This window comes from Microcebus murinus, chromosome 9, assembly GCF_040939455.1.
Source record: "Microcebus murinus isolate Inina chromosome 9, M.murinus_Inina_mat1.0, whole genome shotgun sequence".
Taxonomy (NCBI): domain Eukaryota; kingdom Metazoa; phylum Chordata; class Mammalia; order Primates; family Cheirogaleidae; genus Microcebus; species Microcebus murinus.
This window is the reverse complement of record NC_134112.1, coordinates 71292124-71319533: the sequence shown is the minus strand read 5'-3', so window position 1 is coordinate 71319533 and position 27410 is coordinate 71292124. Positions and strand designations below refer to the sequence as shown.

At 32.9% G+C, this 27410-nt stretch overlaps 1 protein-coding gene across 1 annotated transcript in view; it reads right to left on the bottom strand.

Annotated features, from left to right (window-relative positions):
• Positions 1-5626: 5626 nt before the first annotated feature.
• The window catches only part of CAPZA2 (capping actin protein of muscle Z-line subunit alpha 2), a 44855-nt gene continuing 23071 nt past the window's right edge, over positions 5627-27410 (bottom strand). The window contains exons 4-10 of the mRNA XM_012761076.3: positions 22794-22857; positions 18307-18513; positions 16406-16485; positions 12452-12530; positions 10396-10467; positions 7411-7473; positions 5627-6641 (exon numbers count right to left, since the gene is read on the bottom strand). Of these exons, the coding sequence (XP_012616530.1) occupies positions 6501-6641; positions 7411-7473; positions 10396-10467; positions 12452-12530; positions 16406-16485; positions 18307-18513; positions 22794-22857 (706 nt within the window). The 3' untranslated portion in view covers positions 5627-6500. The remainder of the gene's footprint in view (positions 6642-7410; positions 7474-10395; positions 10468-12451; positions 12531-16405; positions 16486-18306; positions 18514-22793; positions 22858-27410) is intronic.

The following is a 27410-nucleotide window of genomic DNA, read 5'->3' as shown; positions in this document are numbered from 1 at the left end:
TCTCCATGATGTCAGGGACTCGGGTGCCACAGGATCTGTTTTTCAATTTTCTTTTGGACTCTTGCATTATTATTGTGTTGCAGATGCTCAATAGGCCTTAGGAAAATTAACCATCTGTTAAATAAGTTGAAAATGTTTTCGCCTAGAAATGGTTTGTCTTTTGACTTCGCTTAGAGCATTTTAAGCCATGTAGAAAATCTTGATTTTTATGAACTCAAACAGATTTTTATTGTATAGATTCTGAGGGTTTTGTCTAAAACTATGAAGTTAAAAATTACCATCATCTATACAAGAACTTGAATGAAATCATTTTATACCATTAAATTTTTGATCCAATTTTAACTTGGTGTAAGGTGTGAGGTATGGATCCAATTTAATTCCCCGTCCCTCACCTGGCTACCCTGTCTCAACATCATTTATAGAGTAACTCATTTTTTACCCCACTAATTTTAGATCAGGACTGATATTACCTTTAAAATCAGAGCTGGGTACTAAATTTAATCAATTGCTTTAATGTATTTACTGAGATTGTATGTGTTTTTCTTCTTTGATATGCTAATGTTGGAAGCTATGAGATTTCCTAACAAGGAACAACCATTGCATTCCAGTGATAAACCACACTTGGTTATTAATGTATTAAGAAATTTTGCTTTTAATTTTACAAGGAAGTTTCATTAGTTTTCTTTTTTGAGTGCTATTCTTATTTAAGCTTATGGCAATTTCATAAAATAGACTTCCTTATTTGTCTACCATCTAGAATAATTTCCATTAACACAGAAAATTATCTGTATATGGAAAGTTGAACACAATTTTTTATAAAACAATGAGTCTAATCATTTTCTAAGGAATATTAGTAAGCTTACTATTCAATTATTTTATGGTTATGACCTTTGCCATTTTTCTACCTTTGCCCGAGTCAATTTTTACATACACAGCTGTCCCTGGGGATACACAGGGGTTTTGGTTCCAGGACTGCCCACGTACACCCAAATCTGTGCACACTCAAGTTTGGCAGTCAGTCCTGCAAAATCCATGTATCTGAAAAGTTGGCTCTCTATATGTGGGTTTTGCATACCACAAATGCTGTATTTTCCATCTGAGTTTGGTTGAAAACAAACCTGCAAATAAGTGGCCCTGCACAGTTCAAATCCATGCTGAGGGTCAGCTATATTTCTTTTCATGTGGAGTTCCAAATGTGTCAGCGTAAGTTGTATAATTAATTGATAAAACATATCAGACATAAAAAATTGATAATATTCTAATAACACTAATAAATTCTTATATACAACTGAATTCCTCTATACCGGCCCTTCATCCCATTCTCTTATGTTCATCCTCATACATACCCTATCTTGATTTGGTTTTTTTATCCACTATACATGATAAAATGTATGCATTGTTTTACAGTCCTTTAAACTTGCACTCATAGTGTACTTACCTTTCAGCAACTTGCTTTTCCTTCTCAACATGAATTTTTATAGTATGTGACTACATGAAGCTTCGATTCGAAAGGTTTTAAAAGCTGTATACTATCCCAATGTTAACAAACCACAGCATCTGTACTCATTCACGGTTGCTGAATATTTAGATTGGCTTAAGGTTTATACCACTACAAGTCTCTGGAATGAAATTTGTTTCTTTCAAATCCTATTTCCTTTTTCTTTCTCCTCTTTAAAGCCCCAAAATGAGGGACAAATGAGTTCACATGGGCACGATTTTCTTTTCTTACTTTGCTTTTTCCTCATTTGAGGTATTTTCAGTATCTTGGAACACTCATCTATATTTTGCAGTGTATTTTAAGAGAACTAAAGTTTCTCCTAATTATTTAATTTATGACTAAGATAGGAATAGCTCCTGGGTATTTCTCTTTAGTATATTTTTGGGAATCTCTGCAGGTAAAAGTCTGGGATGGAAGAGATCCTGATCAGTGTTCAGACTCCGCAAGGTTAGTAAGTTAGTAACACAAAACACAAAGCCCAAGAGGAAGGTTGAATGAACACTCTATACTGTTTAGTCAGTAGGACCTTTTGGGGTATCCTTGCAGTAAAAGAACTCCATGAAAATTTATTTAACAGCTGGGTATTTTACAAATTTTCCCATAAATCTTCTAAGATATTAATATACCAAATTTTGTTTCCTTTACATTGTTCTATTTATCAGATTGCTTTAACTTGATGTAGTCTCACAAGCTAATGTTATTACAGTGAGCAGCTGATTTGGCATCTGTGATATATGTGCTTTCTAGTCAGTTTGTGTGAGAAAATATGAGTTCTCTGATATAGGCAGACCGCAAAAGAATGAAAAATGACATTAACTAGCATATTTTTGTTAGGTTATACTAAAACTAGAGATAAAAATATTTTAATATATCATTAGCCATATTATAGTTTAGAACACTTATTTTTAACTTTGTGTTATTTTGTGCTGTGGTACATGTTAAAAAAAAAAGTCAGATTTAGTTTTGAACTAAATGATCCATGACATTTCCTTACTAGAAACCTGTTATCTGTATTTTGGTGCTTCACTGAGATAAAAGAGGATTTCCTACCAATTACACACATACTTACAAAAATATTAGTGTACCAAAGTAGAATTTAAAATTCATCCTTTCCAAGGCCAGGCACAGTGGCTCACACCTCTAATCCCAGCACTTGGGGAGGAGGAGGATTACTTGAGGCCAGGAATTTGAGACCAGCTTGGCAATACAGCAAAACCCACTCCGTCTCTACAAAAAATAAAAAATTAGCCAGACATGGTAACGCGTGCCTGTAGTCCCAGCTACTCAGGAGGCTGAGGCAGGGGGATCACTTGAGCCCAGGAGTTTGAGGCTATAGCGAGCTATGATCACACCACTACACTCTAGCCCAGGTGACAGAATGAGTTCCTGTCATACATGCATACATACATACATAATAAACAAATAAAATTCATCCTTTCCAGAAAACCTTCCTTTGTATTCTTTTAAAAGATATCTGAGGTAAGTAAGGCTTGAAGTTTATCTTATAAACAATCTTGAAGTATTAATATTTTATTGTGTTATACATGACACATCTTCATAAATGGGCTCAAGATGTGGTAAGATACTATTCCCCTCAACCCTCACAGCAGTTGGAAAGCAGCCTTATCCATTCCTGCAATGTGCCTTACAAATACCGTCATTTTCTATACATGTTGAATTGTGAAAAAGGTTGGAAAACACTGTTGTTCTATGACTAGTTTGTACACTCCTTTAAGAAACTTATATTTTCCATACTTCACAATGCCTACAACAGTCCTCTGAATACAGTTTGATTAATCTTGAATGACCTGACATTAATTTCTAATACCAATTAGACCTTTAAAAATTGGCTATTTTAAGTGGTAAAATTTTGTGTATTCTTCAATAGCACTGCTAGTCAATACTACAATGAAGCTTTTGCATAATACTCAGAATGTCAAATTTGGAGATGTGCCTATACAAAGAGTCTGCTTTTGAAAAGTTTTTAGTTTCAAGCCCCCAAATCCATACTTTAAGACTGGCAAGTACACGTTGATCTTGCTTTTAAATAATCCACCTTAAAGAAGTGAACAGAAATACACATTTTTCTTGGGCTGTTTTATAACGTGTGCATTACATAATACCTGTATTAACTCAGGGCTAAATATGCCTTTATATTGTATATCCAATAGCTGGCAAAGGCACAAACTGATGATGATAAGCATAGAATATCTTTTAAAAGAATCTTACATTATTCTAAGGCTTTCAGTTTGGTTATTAAAAGTCAATGATTTAATAAATAAAAAAATTAATTTAATTAATTTATTTCCAACTCCAGGCTGCACAGTTGCTACAACTCCTCTCCTGTCCTCCCTCAGTCACTCCTTGGTTATATTTGTCATTACTAATAACTGTTAACTCCTCAAAATTTCAATTTTAAGCATACCATTCTCTAACCACCTCTTACGTTTCCAGGTCATTCCTTCTAGTCCCCCAACTCTAAATGCACCTGTAATACACTGACTATGCCACATTTTCACCATCCCTCCCCTCCTCTCACGTGCTCAGTTCCCTGTTTACTCAGCTTTAATTCCACAGACCATCATTATAACCTTGCCCCTCTCCATGTGGTCAGTCATGCACTCTTGGCAAAACCACAACTTTGGTTAAATTCAATTCATGCACTCTATGCCAGCGAAAGAAAAACATACAGCCACACTCCCTGGTCTCACTTCAATTTCATTATCACTAACCCCAAGGAGTCTTTTATTTTGCCTGCCCATCAAACTGTTTCTCAGGTTCATTCACTCTCCCTTCTAGCCCAGAACATTCCTCTAGCTCTTATCTCCTGTATATAACTACTACATAATATGTCCCCTTGTAATCTAAAACTAAGCTCCAGACCAGCCCCCTGCTCCCAATATACCTGGCTCCTCCCAGAATATTCCCTATTTCCTCAAGCCCAAAATGTCCTCTACTGTTCTCTTTATTTCACATTCTACAACCATGCTGATTTTACCTTTAGGATATACTCAGAACTCAATGCTTCACAATACCTCTACAGCTACCACCTCAGCCCAAGGCAGCATTCTCTCTCAACTAGATTACTGCAACAGCCTCCTAGTTTTCCCCGATTCTGCCCTTGCCTCCATAATTCAGTCATCAACACAGTAGCCATTAATGGTTCCCATTAAAACTATATCCCTGAGATTTAGCATACTTTGGATTTCATTCTTCATTCACCTTAGGAAGATGCTATTTCTTAAACTATAAAAGACTAGTCTATTGCACAATTATCACTTCAGACTGTGTTCTAAATTATTTTTGATAAATCTTCCCTTTCACATGCAAATCTCTTTAAAAACAGTTGTATATATTTTCAAGAAAGCATTCTAGGCTATAAGACAGCCAAAATAATTGATCTTCATGGGATATGAACCCATAATAACCCAACTGGATATAACTAAGTTAATCAATTACAGATTTGCCTAGTATTTAGTTCAGAATCATCATCAAACTTTCCAGTAGCTCTCCAAAAAAAGGGAACAGATAATGTTACCAATTCATCTTCTTTAGGAATCCCAATACAACAAAACTTGTATTTTAAAACTAAAGTGAAAATGATTTAGCCAGAAGTCATAATTTCATATTATATTCTCAATGCTTTCAAAGCCCAACAGTGATTTTAGAAAGAAATTAAACAACATGCTTTCACTGAGAGAATTTTTAAAAATCTATACAATTCAAGCTAATGAAATATTTTATTGTACATAATAAAAGTGGTGTTTTTGTGTTTTTTTTTTAAAAAACATTTCCAGGCCCAGACGTCTGCAGGAGCACGTGAGGAAAGGATTCCATTCAAGTATAATAAGCAATACTCTTGTGAAGGAAACCATAAATCCACTCTACTCCCTATAGTAAACACTAACATTCACTACAGGCTTGAAATTCCTGTAGTATCAGTAAATCTATTCTTTAAAATATTATAAACATGCTTATGATGCATAGGAAGATGAAAAAATTTAGACTGTAACTGCACACCATATGTAATCCCAGCTCTTCTAATTTACAACCAGTTAAGAATTACAATATCCAAAGTCTTTTAAAATAGTAGATGACTCACTGGTAAGTGATTTTCTACTCAAATAAATATGAAAATTTGCATTTTAATGTCACATTGAATTTCAGTACTTTTCAATCCAAGAAAAAAGAAAACTGAGACATGATCATGAGTTCAGGATTATATATATTACAATTTACCTTGTTATAATACATTTGTGGCTTTATGATAAAAATAACTCAGGGACATACGGAATTCAAGCTAATTTGCGTAACTGTCACAAGAAAAAAAAGCATTAAATGCATTTCTGAAATAAGTATTTTCATGTAATTTCAGAATCTCAAAACAGCATTAGACGTTGGCCTTATTTTAAAAAGTTCAGTTAAACACTAAGCTAGCTAAATAACCTTCTTGAAAGGTTTAAACACAATTGATATAGAAAAATGCCTTCCCTCTAATCTCAATCTTACATAAATGGAAGAGGTGAGGGGAAAAAGGTAGACAATTTCTTTAGCAGCATATATGGCTAAATCCATCAACCACCTTAAACTATAATGTCCATTATTGACCCCATTAAAAAGAACTGGGCAAATATCAAAAGTTACCCATTTCATAAACCAAAAGACAAAAATTTTAGGATTAAAGTAAGTAAAATATTTGTGAATCACTTCAAAAACTTTTAACCATAATCTACAGGAATCATCTCTTCATTGTAAGAAAGAAAGACATAACAGAAAGTAAAAGACATTTAAACTAAACTCATTTGCAATCCTCTTTGAACAAAAGAAATGAAAAATAATGGTTGATTAGCTAAGCTTTGTGCTCTAACCAAACTAATTAATTACAGTGATTTTAAATGGCATAAGCCCATCTGACTGGGCAGCTTGACAGTTCTGAATACTTTTGCAATAATTTTTTTTTAACGCAAAGACACTAAAATGATCCGGTCATGCAATGTTCATCTTATGCATTCTGCATCTCTTTGCCAATCTTGTAGCTAAGGATCTTGTTCCAATCAATCTTAGTGCGAGTAACTGGCAATTGTCGACGTAAGGCTTTGAAAGTAGTGTCTGACATCGTCTGATAATTTTCACTGATGGCAGTCTATGAAAAACAATAGTTAGAAGTTTAAAGCCAAGAAAAGGAAGAGAACAATTTATAAAACACATAGATGTTTTCAGAACGAACTTTATTTAAGCAGCCGTTTCACTGCTTTAAAATAGTTAATAAAAATCTCAACATGGTTTTAAAAGTATTTAAAAAGAGCTAAAAGAAAAGGCTTACAATAATTTTTAATAATTACATTTAATGAAATAAAATTATAAATTAGATTTAATATTTGTATGTCCTTATTTTGAATCTATTTACTATGTCAGAATAATTTGTAAATTATTGTTTTTAAGGAGGAGAAACTCATTCAATTCACAAATGCTTACATTTAAGAGTGTTGTTTAGAAGCTGATACATAATGTAAAAAGTAGAACACAAAATGAAATGTGATCTAATCAGATTACAGATAATCCAAATGGTTTAGAAAATAACCTCCTGAATTAAAATTTCCAACTAGAAGCAAAATAGCCATTTAAAAATCTTGGCAGCATTTCAGATAAGGGATATGCAATCTGTATTCAGAAATTACAATAGGCTAAAACCTAGTATTAGTATTTTTTCAAATACAAACTCTTAACTGAATTTATTTGCCACTCTTTTTGTCTACACTTAAACAGGTCTGCCATTGTACTAAAAGTAAATACACAAGAAAAAGACTATCTTATATAGTGAAAAAAAAATTCAGCCCAATGGCTAAAATCAAAATTTCAGTGCTATTAATTCATAAGTGATATGACCTATATAATATTTTTGAAAATCATACCTGGTATTCATTTTCTGCAGCTTCTACAATCTTTATAAATTCTCTTGCTGTTTGCACCTCATTCTGAATAAAAGACAAAATCAAAAGTAAACAATTTAGTAATTTAAAGCTAAACCTCTATTATTGTTAAATATATGTATGATTAATGAAATGTTAAAATTTAATGAACAAAAATGGAAATTACGACAAATAAAGTACAAATACTGTCAGATCAATTATTTTAAGTCCAAAGGGAACTAGGCAAAAATATTTTAAAAGACTAGAGAATAAGCTTGCTCTCAGTATTTACCTGGTTGAGGAACATGAAATCTCAATAATACGATTAACAGTGATGAAAAGTTCAATTTTAATATAACACACATTCTAAAACACATCTACAGGTAAGAAGTTAGGCACAGATTACTAATTAATGACTCTTTAAATATTGTTAAATATTTGCTGAACAGTATTTACTACCATAGTGCTATAAAAAAAATTACTAATTTGGAAGGGTATATTTTAAAGTTCAACATGAATTTACTTTACTATTTAAATATCTTCTGGAAAAAAAATTTAACTTACTAATATATGGGTTTATTTGCTTTTTTCCTAATAATAAAGTTATTGGAAATGTAGATTTAGTTTTTTTACAAATTGGTGTCAATGCAAAATTTTCTAATATCTTAAACTTTATGTTTTAATTAATTAATTAATTATTTCTGAGACAGGGTCTTGCTTTGTTGCCTGGGCTAGAGTGCAGTAGTATCATCATAACAACTCACTGCAAACCTCAAACTCCTGGGCTCAAGCGATCCTCCTGAGTCAGCCTACTGAGTAGCTGGGAATACAGGTGCATCCCACCATGCTCAGCAAAGTTTTCTATTTTTTGTAGAGACTGGGTCTTGCTCTGTTGCAGGCTGGCCTCAAACTCCTGGACTCAAGCAATCCTCCTGCTTTGGCCTTCCAAAATGCTAGGGTTACAGGTGTGAGCCACCACACCTGGCCCACTTTACACACACACATATATATATTTACATACATCTTTACATAATTGGGGTGAGTTTTATACATCTCTCCAAAAACAATGGAAACCCTATGGGATAAAGTGACATTGTTCAATGTCAAACACCTCAAAGAAGAAAGTACCAAGTACCCTTGTTATGCAAATAGTATCACATGTGATACTACATATGATACATAACTATATGGAATACAATGTCTCATGGAAAACCAGACATTAGTTTTTTCCACTGGCAAATTTTGCATGGAGAGTACCCAATTAAGTCAAAGCAGAAATCATCTAAGTGCTAATGAAAAATTAAGAAAAATTCAGCTTCTATATCATCTCAGGTAGCATCTGTCCTAATACATTCACATGTTTCTTAAAGTTAAAAGCTTTCTTAAATTGAATTTTTCTTTAATATTTGTAAATTAGCTGATTTTGTATATTAGCAGTTGATGTTTACAATACACTGATACTTAAGTACGTAACACAAATGTTTATGGAAAATGTCACTGTTAATATTATATTGTTAATATCACTGGGGCCAAAAAAAAAAAAAAGAACTCAACAAGGACAAAGTTGCATATGCAATGGAAAGAATGTGTGAAAAAACTGTGGAGAAATAAAAAAACAAGTTCAAAAATTCTTGAATTTTAAAGTGGAACTTAAGAAAAACTTCATTAAATCGTAATCCAAACAGCTAGAGCAAAGAAAACATATAATACAGTTTAAAGTAAGGTATAAGATCATATACCTAAAGGTAAGGACTAAAACTATAAACTCTTAGAATAAAACACTAAAGAGTAAATCTTCATGACCTTGGCTAATGGTATTAATATACCAAAAGCACAAATGATAAAAATAAAAGTTAGACTATATCAATACCAAAATCTTTTCTTCTGCAAACAATACTGTCAAGAAAGTAAAAAGACAACACCAACTCAGGTGTTGAAGGATGAAAATATTTGCAAATCACATATGTGATAGTCTGGACTTGTATCCAGAATATGCAGACAATTACAACTCAATAATAAAAACATGAATAATCAATTAAGAAATGGGCAAAGGATCTCAATAGCCATTTCCCCTAAGAAGATATACAAATGAGCATACTAAGCACATGAAAAGATACTCAGCCATCAGGAAAATGAAAATAAAAACCACAGTAAGATACCACTTCATACCCACAAGTATTGCTATCAACAAAAAGACAAGTCCTGGCGAGGATGTGGAAAAATTGGAACCCTCACACACTGCTGTTGACACTGTAAAATGGAAAACAGTCTGGCAGTTCTTCAAAAGGTTAAACAGCTAACACATGACCCAGAAATTCCACTCCTATGTATATATCGAAGAGGAATTAATTAAATGTCTACACAGAAAAATAGCGTACAAATGTTCACAGCAGCAAAAAGTAGAAAACAGAAATGTCCATCAGTTGAAGACTGGATAAATAAAATGTGGTATGTCCACATGAAAGAATCATTACTTGGTAATAAAAAAGAAAAACGTATTGATATATACTCCACCAAGGATGAATGTTGAAAACATGCTAAGTCAAAGAAGCCAGTCATAGAAGACTACATATTATGATTCCATTTATATGAAATGTCCAGAATAGGCAAATCCAGAGTCAGAAAGTAGATTAGTGGTTGCCCAGTGTTGGGGCACCTGGGGGGAGGGGCTGGGGAGAATGGTGAACGCCTGCCAATGGGTGTGTGGTTTCTTTTAAGGAGCAAGAAACGGTCCTAAAATTGAACTGTGGTGATTTTTGTTGTGTAATCCTGTTAATACACTAAAAAACACTGACTTTTATACTTTAAATGGATTGAATGGTCTATGAATTATATCTCAATACAGCTGTGAAAAAGTGAGGTACAGATTTGTAACTACTTTATCTGAAAACACTTTAATCTGAAGTAGAAATACTACTTAAAATGTTAACTTCAAAACTGTTTTGGTAGTTAGGTTGTTTAAATATTATTGTGAAATTAATTACTTACAGACACTGTTAGGGAATCTTGTATATCTTTATGACTCACTAGCTGAACGTTACCATCTTCATAATAATGAACCTATTAGAAAAAGAAATCATAGAAACCACATTATAGGAATCATCAAGATCTTCATGGCTTCAATGCAAATGACTACCAAATTCAATTCTAGCCTAGAGTTCTCTGCTGGGCTGCTGACCTTTAAACTCCAGGAAGACTCTTTCTGCCCTCAGCCAAATGAGGAGCCTCGTCAGATATTCCTGCAGTTATTCGGGCAAGCCATCCATTGACCTGACTGCTGGACATTTTTACCTCACAGCCATTCTGTTGGTACTTAAACCCAAGATGTCCATAACTGAGCTCACAATATCCCTTCCCCAAATCTGCTCCTTTTGTGTATTTCCACCAAACATTTAATTCCCCAAACTCACAGGCATGAATTTATTCAACAAACATTTCAGTGATTGCTATAAATCACTACTACATAAGGTTCTAGAGATACATGGCTTTTAAAAAGACACCATCCCTGATGTCATTTATTAACACAACATAGTAGAGGCATGTACAAAATAAGTTAGCAATACTCCAGACTCTCTCTGAGGGCAAAAAAGGATATTTCAGAAAGGACTGGAGACAATGGTTGGAATTATATGAGGTGGAGGAGGGACAGTAGTAGCTGTAGAAATATATATAGGTAGCAAACAAGTCAATTTGGGGCCTTGTATGCCATGCAAATATGCTGTACTATGTGGTAGGGGTGATTGTACTACAACTAAATGATCTTAAGTAGGCAGGTAATATATCCAGATATAAATGAAAAAAATTATTTCTGATGGCAATGTGAAAAAATGGATTAGGGAATATCAAAGGGTCCAGCAATTCAGTAAAATAAAGTAACAATTATATGCTAGGCACTATGCTCAGTGCTGAAGACAGAACTGTAAACCACAACAACAACTGTTCTCAACAAGCTTTGGTCCAACAAGGACACCATTTTAGAGATTGCTATAATGATCCAGGTAAGGTCCACTGAAGCCTAACGAAAGGAAAGAATAATGTTAACAATAATGGCTATCATTCATTGAGTATTTTGTTTCTGGCTATTCTAACTTTTTTACCCATATTTACTAATCTTCAAACAATCATATGATCTTTTTAATTGCTTTTAAACAGATGAAGAAACAAACAAGCTTAAATGACTTCCTGATATACCACTAATAACTGACAGAGTTGGGATTCAAACTTAGGCAGTTTGGTTTCAAAATACACATTTTTAACTTCTGTTCTCCAGTCCTTAAGGAATAGGTACCAAGACATAAAGGTCATAAGATGTAAGACTAGATATATATACTAGAGTCAGATGACAGAGTAGCAGTGTTTGATTCATCTTTATTCCTTTATAGTTTTTACAATAATACCTTTCATGATAGTTGATCAATAAATGTATTGAATAAATGAACCATCATAGAAAAATATTACTTAGTACTTTCCTTTAACTTATTTAGTAATACTTATATTCAAATATTTGGCCTCAGTTATCAAATGTTCTATATATAACATCTGAGCTTACATTAAGAGTCAAAGAATTCAATTGTAGTGAGTTTCATATAAGATTAGCCAAATATGAGTACAGAAGATATTTAAAAGATACAGGTAATATATAATAATATATACACATATATATTTATACATCTATATACACACATACATTGATATTATACTTCACCCAACTCCACCCAGTTCAGATGACAGAAGTGACAACTCAAACTGAGAAGATGCTTGGATGAACAAATTGTGTCTGAAGAGCAGACCAAATGGTAGCATCTAATTTTAGTTGTGTTTTATAATCTTTCAGCTATCCTTGCAGATTTCTGATGATTAGCAAATATACTGCAAGGTTATTTAAAAGATTTAAAACAGCACTACTTGTTTTTCCCATTACCCCAAAACAAAGATCTAAGAAAGAAATGGTATGGTGTGATATGAAAATTTCAACTTATGAATTAGCTGTTTCTCTGTTAAGAATCACCTAGAAATCAGTAAACAAATTCATTTTATTTCATACCTGAATTTTCAAGATGCCAACCACTTGAGTGGTTGAAGGAGTGATTGTAAACTTCCACTCTGACCTCCAACGACCATTCCTTAAAAATAAAAACAGCAGCTGTAAATAAGGTAGGGAAAATAATTTGAATCAATTTTAAGTTTCAGATAAATTTAATGCTACAGTATGGGATGAATACTGGACATTCATTTATTAAGTCACTGAAATATTCAAAAGAATCAAAATGTTAAGTTCCATTATGATACATATTTAATTTAATCTTTACCTTATGATAAGAAAGCATCTACATAATGGATATAACTTCAGACTTCTAAAACTAAGGGATAAAAAACAATTCAAAACTAAATCATATAAGCTACTTTTGGAGAAAAATTTTAAGCTATTTCTTCAACTGAATGAATCACTTTATACTTTCAGAATAAATGGAATAGATGTTCAGATTATCAAGGCTTTCATAACTATAGTCAGTGCAGTTTAACATCTACTGAATGATACAAAGTACCAAATAATTTAAAAAGAATGGCTAGTAAATGTTATATAACCTTTTAAGGAGGTTTTGATATCTAGAAAGAAAGAACTATAAATTTTATATATTTTTTAATTTATATTTTTCCATCAGATTTTTTTTTTCCATTTCCAATTTTATATTTCTCCACATGAAAGGCACATACTCCTTTCACATTCCAGAGCTGATTTTTATATACAAATTAATACATATTCATAGTAGGAAATTCAAAAATTACAAACAGATATTTTATTAATTTTTGTCCACCAGTGGATTTTATCCTATTTTTCTGACAGCCTTTTTTATAACAACTCCTTTTCTTTTCATTTGTTTGCTCCTTGCATGTTAAAGACATTCTGATATGCAAATTAATGCCTGTTAGCTTTTTTGAAAGCTATTTCTCAAATAGTCACAGGGTAATGGATCACTATAATGGCTTTTGCTATACAATTATTTCTGAGTTCTTTTCAATATTCTTACAGTTTACCCAAACACAACAGTCTGTAGAATGATAATACAAGTTGAGTATTCCTAACGCAAAAATCTGAAATGCTCCAAAACCCTAAACTTTTTGAGCATGACACAATGCTCAAAAGAAATGCCCACTGGAGCATTTTGGATTTCAGATTAGGGATGCTAAACTGGTAGGTATAACGTAAATACTCTAAAAACTGAAAAAAAAAATCCCAAATCCAAAACACTTCTGGTCCCAAGCATTTCAGATAAGTGATATTCAACTTGTATTTTTATACCTAAAGTTAACATTTAACATTTGAAAACTATTAGAACAACATATATATCCTACAAAATAAAAGAGAATTCTATAAGATGTCTTGATTTTGAGTGACTCATCCAAGATTATTCAAAGAAGCTAACTGGGAAAAAAACCCAAGTCTATTCTTCTTTGTTTCATGATTCCAAAAGAAGTATTCCTTTTATTTAGGTATTAGTAACAAGGCAACCGGTGAGTTCTAAGCATACACATTACTGATTATTAATATACATATATATATATCTCCATTAATTGTGGAAAAAGAAAAGGAATTCCAAACCAAGTAGCAGTATCAATTTGAGAACTATTTCAAAAGATTCTTCCAAAGGTATCAATTACTACAGTAACAGTAAATGACACTGATAGTACCTTTATCCAGTGCAGTAAATGGTCAAGATGTCGTAGCCTTTAATTATATTCTGCCCCTCTTTCTTTATTTCTTTTTTTTTTTTAAAAGAGAGGGTCTCGCTCTCTCACCCAGGCGGGAGAGCAGTGGTATGATCACAGCTCACTGCAACTCTGAACTCCTGGGCTCAAGCAATCCTCCTGCCTCAGCCTCCCAGGAAGCTGAGACAATAACCACCCTACCTGGCTAAAATTTTTTTTTTGTAGAGATAAGGTCTCACTATGTTGCTCAGACAGGTCTTGAACTGCCCTCAAGCAACCCTCCTGCCTCAGCCTCCCAAAGTGCTAGGATTACAGGCATGAACCACTGCACTCAGCCCCCTCCTCTGTTTTATTAACCCTGTCTTTATAAATATGTATGTATTAATTCAATAAACATTTATTAAGTCTCTAACACTACTAGATACTGGGGAAATAGCAGAGACTAAGAAGAGGTGGTTGTTAGTGAAATCTAAGAAACATCCAAAACTAGTGTCCTCTGATTTTTATTCTGCCTATATTTTAGGTGAAGAGAAGTATATTTCTTTGTATCAAAATATTCACATTTTACTAAGATTATTGTGTCATGATATTATCACTCTAGAAAAATTATATAAAATTTATCTTTTCCAGAAGGTGAAAATCATTTTTAACTTAAACGATACAATGCTCATAGTAATAGTTTACAATAAAATACCTAGATACGTAAAGTGAAATAGTGAGAACAGAAAACTCCAGGACAAGATGGGTGCAGTGGTGCGCACCTGCAGTCCCAGCTACTCGGGAGGCTGAGACGGGAGGATTGCTTGAGCCCAGGAGTTTGAGGCCAGCCTGGGAAACAGCAAGAACCTATCTCTAAAAAATAAAATAAAACTGAAGGACAGATAATTTCTTCAATTTATTTATGTTAAAGCTCAAAGGAATTATATTTTTGAAAACTAATTAGTAAATTTATTATAACATCTTGAATGTATTTTAAACTAAAACTCAGTAACAAGAACTTTCTTTTAAGAGTAATGAGATCTCAATAAGACTGATTTTATTATATATTTCCTGGCACAAACAGCATAAATTAATAATAATTTTACAAAGATTTATTGCCTTAAGATTTTGGTAGGTTAATGTTACAGGATTTTAGACTTAAAATAGAGAAACTACATTTATATTAAGTCCATAAAAGAAACGTTGTAGGCCAGAATCTTTAGGATACTGCTGCTTGCCATTAAAGCGTATGTTTACATATGGAATTGATTTTCCTTCAGTGATGATGGATCTGCATTCCTCCAAATATTCTTGATTAACCTTGTAACCTTGCATTTATTTCTGAGATGGTTAAGCAGTGGAACAATTTGGACCATGGACCAAACTGGCTCATAGAGGTTACTGATACTTGTTATTTTACCCTCAACAGCACCACCAACCAATTTGGCTAATGAGTCGAAGACTAATATACTTAAAAGGTAAATATTATGACTGTACTTACTCCACTGATCTTAGAATGTATTAACAAAAAAAGGGAGATATAAATGCAAAGATTTAATTCAATGATCAACTTGTAAAGTCTTAGAGAACTTCAGAATTTTGTAACAGGCGATATCTCACAAATAGTGTTGTCTAAGAATAAAAAGGCCCAACAACTTGTCAAAGGTCCAAGATTAACAGGGCCAAATCAGTGCTTTGGGGGGGCTTGACTTTTATAAGGAATAGTCAAATAATTTGTATACAAAATTACAAGGAATGCTTGTAATTTGCCTCATTGTATAAAACACATCAATACTTTCTTACGTTGGCTAACCAAGCACAAAGCAATCCCCCAAAAAACTTCTACTTCAGAGTCCCCAAAGTACCGTGGCATTGGTGGCATAGTGGTTAACATAGCTGCCTTCCAGAGTCCCCAAAGTTCACAAAAGAAGCATCATTCTTTGATCTGTAATTACTTCTGTCTTCCTCCTCCATGTAAGTTTCATTGAGGAACAGCCCCTTCTCAGAATGCCAACTGGTTTGCTTGTAGGCACACATGCTCCCTTAGGATGCTGCTTGCTAGACTCCAAAAATACTATGTTCCCCAACACGACACTTTTTTCAATGAATGTCAATGGATTTACTGCTACCTTTAATGATTAGACCAGTTATGGAGCAACTGCCTTTTTCAATACCAAAAGGCTAAAGTTTTATATCATGTTTAGATTGTTCTTAATCATACACAAACAAGGTATAGCTACAATCACTGAAGCAAGAACCACAAAAAATATAAACAATGCCCAAATTCCCCAACACACAATTTTTAACTTACCAAAAGTTTTTTGCTTGGAACTGATGGCTTTCTATGCATGCAATAATGGTTTGCTGTCCATCTATTTTTTTACCATACACCTTATTGGCAAAGAAAACAAACACAAGAGTGAACTTACAGTCATGGAATGTCCAACTTTAAACACCTATAAAGTACTGAAAATTGTACAGTACTTTGACAAGAACACATAAAAGAATATAAAATAGGCCATTATTCCAATACAGCAGCTAGAAAAGCAAGTCCTCAAGTATGTACACCTACTCAAATTCTTAGTGGATTACAAAAGAGAACAATTAATAAAATATAATTTATTGAGTAAAACTAATTATACTCTAAAATATTCATAAATATCCTAGATAGATCATGCCTTCATTCTAAGGAAGGAGATATTTTAAACATATAAATACCAATGTAGTTGATTCCATCCAATTAAAAACTGGACTTAGCTTGTGTTTATCACTTTTGTTCACTTTACAGTCTTACGGGCTACTCTTTCTCTAGTCATTTTAAAAGCTCCTGGGATAAGGGTGAGAAAGTTAATTTACTTATAACTGAGAAGGGTCATTAAGAGAATACCTGTGATGTGTGATGATATTATTTCACCTCTTGCCTGCTGTTTTAAAAGTAATGACTAATTTGCGCCATTCAATCCTCCAAGAAAAAAGGACTCTCTACTCAACTACTCCCTTAAACTTGTTATTCTTCTAATATAATCCTAATCAACAAGTTATAATTCAAAAAACATGGAAGATATTTTAGGTTATGTTGCTGTATTTCTCAAATAATTATTGAAAGCTAGACATTTAGCCAGACCACATTTAAGCAAAATTTTTGTCCTAACCATGAAAAACTTAGGAAAGAAATGGGATGCTATCAGTGATATTAATATTTATGTTGAGAAAGCAGCTATAAACTAGGCTGTATGGTTGAGTTAGGTTGGTGAGGTAAGCAGAGACCAGGTACACAGGGTCTTGTAAGCCATGTTCAGAAGCCTAGACTCTAACCTAAGTGCAATGGGAAATTTCTGAAGGATTTCACACAGGGGATTTTTATGATCTGGTTTGCATTTCAAAAGATCACTCTAGTGCACCATCTGGGGGATGGTCATGATGGAGACTCAGACTTTTGGGGGGAGGGGGGGAAATGGGCATTTATTGAAACCTTAAAATCTGTACCCCTATAATATGCCAAAATAAAAAAAAAAAACAAAAAAAAAACAAGACAACACAAATAAAAAAAACAGCAACTTTCAAATGTAATTATATCATAAAACACATGCAATAAAATATTAAGGTTAAAAAAAAAAAAAAAAAAAAAGATCACTCTAGCTATGGAGAATACCACTGAAGCACAAACAGGGGCGCTAAAAAGCCCATCTGGATACAAACAATTTTATAAAACTTAAAAAAAAAAGGATTCCTACTTTCTACCATATTTTATATTTCCCAAAAATATAAAACAGGTTAAAGTTATTAAAGAACCACACCAAAAACAAAAGAAACGTGACCTATAAAACCCCTAAGGACACGATTTTACTTCCAAATATTTTATTTGTTCTAAGACTGCTATAAACTACATAAAAATAAATTTGATCTAAACTGAGTCATGAACATAAGGTTAAAGAATTTCATAACATGCTCCTTTAATCAATGTATTAGAATTTCTACATGGATTTAATTCAAGGTACGATCATTTTTCCATTTTAAGCCATCATAATATATCTATTTACTATCCAGAATTTCTTGAAAAAAATAGTAAGCATTCTTAAAATACTTAAAATACCTCAAGGAAAAAATTTACAAGTTATAAAATGTTAGTTCTGTAAGTTACTATAAATTTCAGGAGATCATAAAAACACATTTACATAAGACAAAAGAAAAAAGTTGCTACTGATGACTTACAGTGCAGACCCCATTTGGGTAATGTTCTTTTACATAAGCTCGCAGAGCAGTTTCTACTGAAGTTCTCCAAGATTCAATTGCATTTTCTGCTTCATAGGGTCTTGGATCAGTTGCTTCCTTCCTCAAGTGATCAAATTTGAAACAGATTCTGTTTTTTGGATCCAAAAACTTTCCATTTCCCAAGTCGCCATGTTCTGTTATCAATACCTTCAATGATGGAATGAATTTAGAAAAAAGAATTTAAAATAGCATTTAAATACAGATACATAATACTATATGCTTATTTAAGCTTTTTCTTTAAAATTATAAAACAATCTTACTCTGAGCAACTGGTTTAACTATATGGTACAACTATAATACTTCAAATGAGCAGGTTACAGAGACAATGAGGCTACTCTCATCCAGTATGGATCAGATTTTCTCCCAATATAACCCCCAGCTACTCATGAAAAAATGCATTCTCTAAAACACTGCCAGAAAAAGGTTTTTTTTTGCTTTGAGAATTACAACAATTTATTATTTCTAACATCAGGTTCCAGTTCTTCAAAAGTAAAGAACTCATAATAACCTCCAATCAGTGTGGTTACAAGAATGGTTTTAGTCTACGAGAATCCTCTTCAGTGTGTCCTACCCTTGCTCCTGGGCAACATTCTTGTTTCTTATAAATTGATCATCAACAGTTGTTTCTAATCGGCTTCCAAATTTTTAAAAACATAATTCATTCACATACATTTAAATTATTCATGTATAAATTTAATATTTTGTGCTTTATTTAAAAATTGCTCTCCTTTTCCTTTCCTTTGAAATTCTCCTAATTTTTAATCCCTTATGTCAGGACTTAACTCATCCACCCCTCTGATGTAAATCACGCTAACAACATAGGCTGGTCCCTTCTAAATATTTTCACAGTCATAAAATCCTACATAGATAAATATATACACATCTGCACCTAAAAACACAGGATTTTTTTGGTCACTATTCTATAAGAATGGAAATAAAATGTGCATATGCACATGCCTGTACACACACACACTATTTTCTGCCCTCGATTTTTTCAACATAAACATCTTATGGGAAATCCCTCAAAGTCAACTGATATACTTCTTGCCATTCTTTTTAACAGCTGCATAATATTCCATAATGTGGGTATAACATAATTTATTCTGCTAATCCATTATTGATATATACCATCATCTCTTATTTCCAGGCTGTTTGTTTTTTGGAAGAGAGAGGGACACATTAAAAGTAATGAAATATTAATAATTATTGTTATACATATATTTTAATATACTGATATTTTTATTTCCATTGGATGTTTTTCTTTCTTTCTTTCTTTTTTTTTTTTTTTTTTTTTGAGACAGGGTATTGCCCTGTTGTCCAGGCTAGAGTGCAGTGGCATCATCAGAGCTCACTGCAACCTCAAACTCTCAGGCTCAAGTGATCCTCCTGCAACCTCAAACTCTCAGGCTCAAGTGATCCTCCTGACTCAGCCTCCCAAGTAGCTGGGACCACAGGCGCATGCTACCACAGCCAGCTAATTTTTCCTTTCCTTTTTTTTTCAATGTAGAAATGGAGTCTTGCTATGTTAATCAGGCTTATCTTGAACTCCTGGCCTCAAACTCCTCCCACTTGGCCTCCCAAAGTACTAAGATTACCGGTGTTATAAGATACCAGCGTGAGCCATTATGCCTGGCTGGATGCTTTTATTTCTACTGGATAGATGCCCAAACGGTGGTGGGGACAGCAGGTAAAGGGTTTATATACTAAAAATTTTTAAACATAATTATATTGTATTACAAAAAACAACTGTGATAATCCACATTTCTACAAACAATATATGAGAGTATGTTTCCCTCCATACCACCACCATTAATAGGCCCTCTTTTCAGCCCGATGGGTATAAAATATATCAATATTTTAATTTTATTTCTCTGATTACTGATAGATCTAAGTATCCTTTCATGTTTGTGGGTCATTTACTCTTCTCTGAGCAAATATTCTTGAATATTTTTTACCTGGGTTAGTTTTTTTTTTCCCTATCAATTTATATGAGTCCTTTATGGTATCAATTTCGTTCTACAGTTAAATACATTCATATGTAGTAAAACATTCATCTTTTCATTTATAGTTTCTGAGTTTCTAGTCTTATTTAAGATGGTCTTCCTGCCTCTATAATATATATGTAGACTCAGATTTTCTCCTAAAATTTTAGTTATTTAACAAATTTTTAAACCACCTGAAATCTATTTCTATAAGTGAGACAGAGGTCTAACTTAACTTTCTTCTTGATAGAAACCAGTTGTGCCAATATCTGCATAAAAAATCTTCATATATTCTGGTACTAAAGTATGGTTCTCTGTGCCACTCTTCTGATTTATTTGTCTACTCTATATAATACGCACTGATTTCACTTTACCTTGGTTGTAAAACAACTTCTGCTATATAATAAGGCAATTCTCCCTCACTGTTCTTTACAGTTCTATTTTTACATTTTGGGGTTATTTCAAGCATATACTGTTTTCACATAAACTTTATGAAAATATTGATCATTTAAAAAAATCAATCAGAATTCTAGCTCAAATTGCATCAAATTCATATTAATTTTTACATAATTTAATTTTCTAAGAATGGAATGTAGTGTGCCTTTCCATTCTTCAGATCCTATTTTATGTATTTCAAGAAGATCATCACTATTGTCTTCATAATCCTTTGCCTTTCTTGTTAAGCTTATTCCTAAATTAATGATTTTTACCATTATTTTAACCATTATTTTAAATGGAATTGCCTGCCCCACCCTGACTCCCACCACTTCTAGTTTTAGGTACTTATTTGCTGCAATAAAGAACAGCTAATGAATTTTGTATCCTTACCAAATTCTTTTATTTAAACTCATCAAATTCTTTTAATAATTCTAATAGCTTTTTTTAGTTGAGGAGTTATATTGCTAGAATCTCTTGGAATTCCTAAATATATAAATCAAGTCACCAAAGAATTTTCTTTTCCAAGCTTTACAAGTTCTCATTTTCTTGTCAATTTGCTACACCTCCATTTATGATAAATGATAATACTGGTAAGCAGGCATACCCAGTTCATTTTAATTTTAACTAAAATTGTTTTAGTGTTTGTAGTTTATGATATTTACTATTGGTTTCTACTATATATAAGAGGTTTTCTTCTATTCTTATTTTACTTATGGTTTTTGTTTTTAATGAGAAATAGCTGCTGGACTTTTAAAATCCCTTTTTACTGTCTACTAATACATTGTAAGATTTTTCTCTTTGATTGGCTGGTTAATATGTAAGACCAATATCGATTGCCTTATATGGAACTATTTTTGCATTCCTATAAAAATACTGTATTTAGTTTTGGTATATTATTCTTTGACTATATTTGTTAATATCTTATTTAAAGTTTTTAAATCTACACTCCATGTGAGCTTCCTTTTTTATCTTTTTAGGTATAAGTATTAAAATTAGGCTAGACTTATAAAATGACTTTGGAAGCTATACCACATTTTAAAAAGACCCAGCAAATTTTCTTTTAGGGATTTATTCCAAGAAAGTAATTGTTAATGGGATGAGAGGTACAGAGATGTTCAATACAGCATGTTTATAGTAGTAAAAACAAGAAAAAAAAAGAAAAAGAAAAAACCCAAAATCTTCCAAGAGAGAAATAAAATAAATTTAGGAGGTTAATATAATGAAACACTATATATCTTTCTATATACACACATGCATATCTATACATAAGCTTAAGTATTCCCTTCAACTCATCTATCAAGTCTTACTTTTCCCCTATAACTTTAAGACTACATATTACATAATGAATGTCAAACATAAACTTTGATATAATTAGCCACTAAGAGTTTTCTCCTATGTTCTTTCTTAACCATTTTCTCTTATGTTCTACCTACCAGTTCTTTCTTCATATTGTTTTATATAAATTGTGCTTCATGCAAGCACGATATGAATTGATAGAATCACTGTTTAACTATTCATAACTCTAAACCAAAAAAAAGAAAAAAAGCTAGTGACCTTTTGTGGCTTTTCTTAGCTTAGCAATTCTAACTTGCATTTTGGAAAGAAAAGATTTAATAATTACTAAATGCTAAATTACTCACATGAAGAACTGCAGAATTCCAGAGCAACCAAATAATGATATAAATCTTACTAATATATATTCTAGATTTTGGATTAACTTAGGATTGATTTTTTTTCCTATAAAAAACAAGAAAGTAGATTTAAAGCAATTATTTTCTAAAATCTTAAATGAATTACATCTGAGTATTTCTAAAAGGGACTTTCTGCTAATAGCATTATTGATATCAACAAGACACTAAATTTTCAATTACTTTGCCCATAAGTGGCTATGATTAAAACAAATAATTTTTTATCTTGAAGCATATCACTTCACAGTTCTTACAGGATATACTAACTGTGATAACCAAAACAAAGAATAGCCAGACCCTGTGTTTATATGAAACATACCTGATCTTCATAACCTTCAATTTTTACTGGAGTAAACTGGTCCAAGTTATACTGTGCAAATGCACTACAAAAGAAAATAGTCGATTACTTAAAATTATATATTAATGCTTTAAAAAAAGAACAATTCATCTGTTAATAAAAGTCTCCTCCTGCACTGCACATAGCAAAATAAATAAAATTATAATTACCCATTAGCAAGCTTATACTAACCATAAATATAATATAGTTCTGGCTATTTTAAAAACTGATTCATAATATCAAGCTTTCAATGTCTAGCAAAATAAAATTAAGCCAGTAAATACAATTGGCCTTTCCATTCAAGATGCTGAAACTAAAGGTGAGCTATCTGTAAAATGCACATCCAATTATTCAAGTATGTATTTAGTACACCAGGAAACAGACTAGGTGCTGTGAGAGATGCAAAGAATAAACAGATGGATTCTATGATAAAAGGGCTTACAGTTGAATAGGAAAGAAAATGGATAAACATAACCGTAACACAAAAGTAGAAAGTACAATAAAAGAATTACCAATAAAGTACCATACAGAATATTTTTTAAAAAATTACATCTATTGAGGCAACAGTAAGCAGAGAGTAGAAGAGAACTAGGGCAATTTCATAATGGATGTGATACTGAGAAATGGACTTGAAAGACCGGGTAGTCCCTGGTCTTGTAGAAACTGGAGTGATAAGAAGAAGAAGCAGGTATTTCAATTAGAGAGACCATATGAGCAAAATGCATGGGAAGGTCAGTTAGGTGAAACATCATAGAAAGCACTGAGTTTAATGCACATACAGGTGTTCAGTTGTATTTTACTGAATTAAACTGAAAGGCCTTGAATGACGGAATTTACTTTATTTAGGAGGCAAAACATAGTCAGAGAGGCTTTTTGAGAAAGGAGAACACTGAAGTACTTCTAAAGAAGATTTGGCAGCCATGTGTATGACGAATTGGGCAGCAGAGCAACCAGAGCCAGAAAAAGCAGTTAGGCTGTTGCTAACATCTACGTCAGAACTTCAGAGTCAGAGCTAGGAAACAGTGACGAGAGGGATTCAAGAATAAAACTCTCTAGACTCATATGAGTAAAGAATAATATATTAACCATACCTCACTACATATGTGCAGAAAAACTCTCAGTATAAAAAATTACCTAAAAATTGTATTTACTGTATTTTATTAAATTGATAACCTAGGAAATCACTTAAAAGATACCGAAAAATTTTAAAATTTAAGAATGCATCTCTAAATTTAATCTACTTGGAAGCTTTCCAGATTATTCTGGATGGCCAAAAGTCCACTGAATTTTCAGGTATTAGCTCCTGAGTCTTCTCCAGAAAGGAATGCTTGGTTGAACAAAGCATTATTGACAAGTTATCAGGAGTTATTATTGCTAAATGTAAAAACAGCAAAGTAGAATGAAATTATTAGCCGTCAAGTCCTGACACTGCATGTGTTAAAAAGACAGGGGTAAACACAGCAATGTATGTATGAAGAAGAGAGAGAAAAAGTAGCTATTCACTTCTGCTTTTCTTAATTTATTAAAATTATAATTTTCTCAAGAATAGCCTCAACACAGCCAGGCAGTTACTACTTCTTAAGTGATTTATTTCAAAAGTATGCTCATAAACTAAATTGCTTAGAATTTAGGATTTACTTTCCAGTAAAGTCACACTTAAATAGTAATTTGGTTCCAGGCCTCTACCCCCAGAAGCCGTTTATTGTCCATAATATCAAACCCCATCCACCTCTAACTTGGGGGACTGGACAGAAGAATGAAAAACTTGAAAAGGAGACAATGAATATGAAATAGGTAAAATTTTATCTTAAATGCTCAAAGCAAGTTAAATGGTGACAATTAGTGGAAAAGGTACTAATTTAGGAGTCAGAATATCTGGGTTGTATTCCAACCCTATTATTAACTAGTATGGGCCCCACTTACCTCATCTGTAAAAATGGTGGTTTGGCCTAGACAACTTCCAAAGTCTCTTCAGTTCAGAAAATTCACTCCATGCATCCATTCCTCATTCACTCGTCCATTCATGCAAATATTTACTGAGCTCTTAATACTACGTGCTAAGCACTCTACAAGACACAGTGAAAACACTGAGTTCCCTGCCCTTGTAGAGTTCTGGGGCCCAACTGTCCATTTCTAAGTTGCCTGTTCCTGCATTTAGATTTTTTATACCCTTTACTATTACTCATTCACCAAATCACATCTTACACTTTTCACCATGCTTTCCGTCAAGTTAGTCACATCATTTATCCATTCACTATTAAAATCGTGTTAATTTAAAATTCAGCTTAAAAACCACTCTAAGTGGAAATTAAAAATATCTTCCTTTGGGCTCTAAAGGCTTTCTATTATATTTTATTTCATCTGGCCTGATATTGAACATGTCCGACTCCCTACTGGAAGATCCCTAAGAGGCTTATTTATCTCATCACCAAAGTGTGGAATTCATGCATCTGTTGAACAAAAGGCTATTTCTGTATATTTCAAAGTGTTCTAGACTTGACAGAACCAACTCTTTGGCACAACTAATTTTACTTGAAACATTCTGAGTTTGTGCCTTTTAGTAAAGCTGTCTCATTAGAACCACTCTAAAGTATAATAGCCATGTTTTTCCCCTTACCAAGAGGAGGAGGAAAAAAAAATTAAAAAGATAAAGCAACAGGGACAAAGGTAGAAGAAAGGAGGAAAAGGGCATATACGGAATATACTTGCATAAAAGAAATTGAACATCAAAAATTACAATTGAAGAAGAAACAGTGTATGGCTGCCACTGGAACACATTCTAAATGTTTTCATGATGCCTTATAAACTTAATTATGTAGTTTTGGACAGCCTCCATGATAAGTGACAAATGTGCCTTCTTTTGAGGGCAAATCCAAGCAAATTTGGATATTTCAAAAGTAATTCCGAACCAAGTAAACAATGGGGTAAACACTATTTTTGCTCAGAAATTGTTTCCTAATGAGGACACTGAGAACCAGAGTACTATCATTCTAGAGTTAACCAATGATTTAAAGTCTATCTCTGCACTTCACAGGCACCCTCAACAAAACGAACACAAATGGATATTTAGTTTTGAGAAACTTTGTATAAAAAATACTAAATAGGCCGGGCGCGGTGGCTCACGCCTGTAATCCTAGCTCTCTGGGAGGCCGAGGCGGGCGGATTGCTCAAGGTCAGGAGTTCAAAACCAGCCTGAGCAAGAGCGAGACCCCGTCTCTACTATAAATAGAAAGAAATTAATTGGCCAACTGATATATATATAAAAAAATTAGCCGGGCATGGTGGCACATGCCTGTAGTCCCAGCTACTCGGGAGGCTGAGGCAGAAGGATCGCTCGAGCCCAGGAGTTTGAGGTTGCTGTGAGCTAGGCTGACGCCACGGCACTCACTCTAGCCTGGGCAACAAAGCGAGACTCTGTCTCAAAAAAAAAAAAAAAAAAAAAAAAATACTAAATAAAACTATCAATATTTTCTCTACTAGTTTATCTAGTTAGCAAACATTTACTGAGAGTATAACCACATGCAAGAAAATCTTAAGTTTCTAGTAGAGGTTTTGATATTTTTTTCTTGGAGTCATACTATAAACACCTTATTTTACCATAGTTACTGATTTCCTCCAATACTCATTTCCTTAAAAGATTAGAATATCATGTATTCCTTACTTCAGTGTACCTATCTCTTGACATGTAGACTATAGCTGTTACAGAAATTTGGTTTATAATAAAAGAGAAATGTAGCCCACATTCAAATTTCTTTTAGAACAAATCCAATTTAAATTAAATGTAACAACTGTTAATGAATAAATATTTCTTTGCACAAATAAAATTCCAATACTTTTATCTTTTTTTTTTTGAGACAGACTCTTGCTCTGTTGCTCAGGGTAGAGTGCAGTGGCGTCATCATAGCACACTGCAACCTCAAATTCCTGGGCTGAAGCAAGCCTACTGCTTCAGTCTCCCAAGTAGCTAGGACTAAAGGCCTGCTAATTTTTTAACACCACACCCAGCTAATTTTTCTATTTTTTTGTAGAGATGGGTTCTTGCTCTTGTTAAGGCTGGTCTCAAACTCCTGAGCTCAAGCAATCATCCTGCCTTGGCCTCCAAAAATGCAAGGATTACAGGCATGCGCCACTGCACCTGCTCCAATACTTTCATCTATCTTGAGTCAAATGTATGATTATTTCATGCCACTTACATAATTATGAATATTTCTCTGACTTTCATTAAACCTTATTCTGGAAAACTTTTGTTTTTCAAGAATTAAGTTTCTAATTTTCTTAACTTAAAAAAAATCCACTAATTTTTGCACCTATGTGAAACAATGCACACGCTTATTTAACAGAGAACTCGGAGGAAAAGTTTACTTTGAAAGTACTGTTAAAAGTTTATAAATGCTGTATGTTTTCTTTTCACTCATAAGACTTTTGTCAACATGCTATATGCTGTTATGGAGAAAATTATCTTACTTCAATATATAATACAAAAAATTTCTATAAGCCTTAAAGAACTTAGGAGTAAGTGACTATTCACTCAGAAGTTGGTAACTGAAATCAAAGGTATAAACTAAACTGATTCCTATAAAGCACTGTAAAATAATTAAT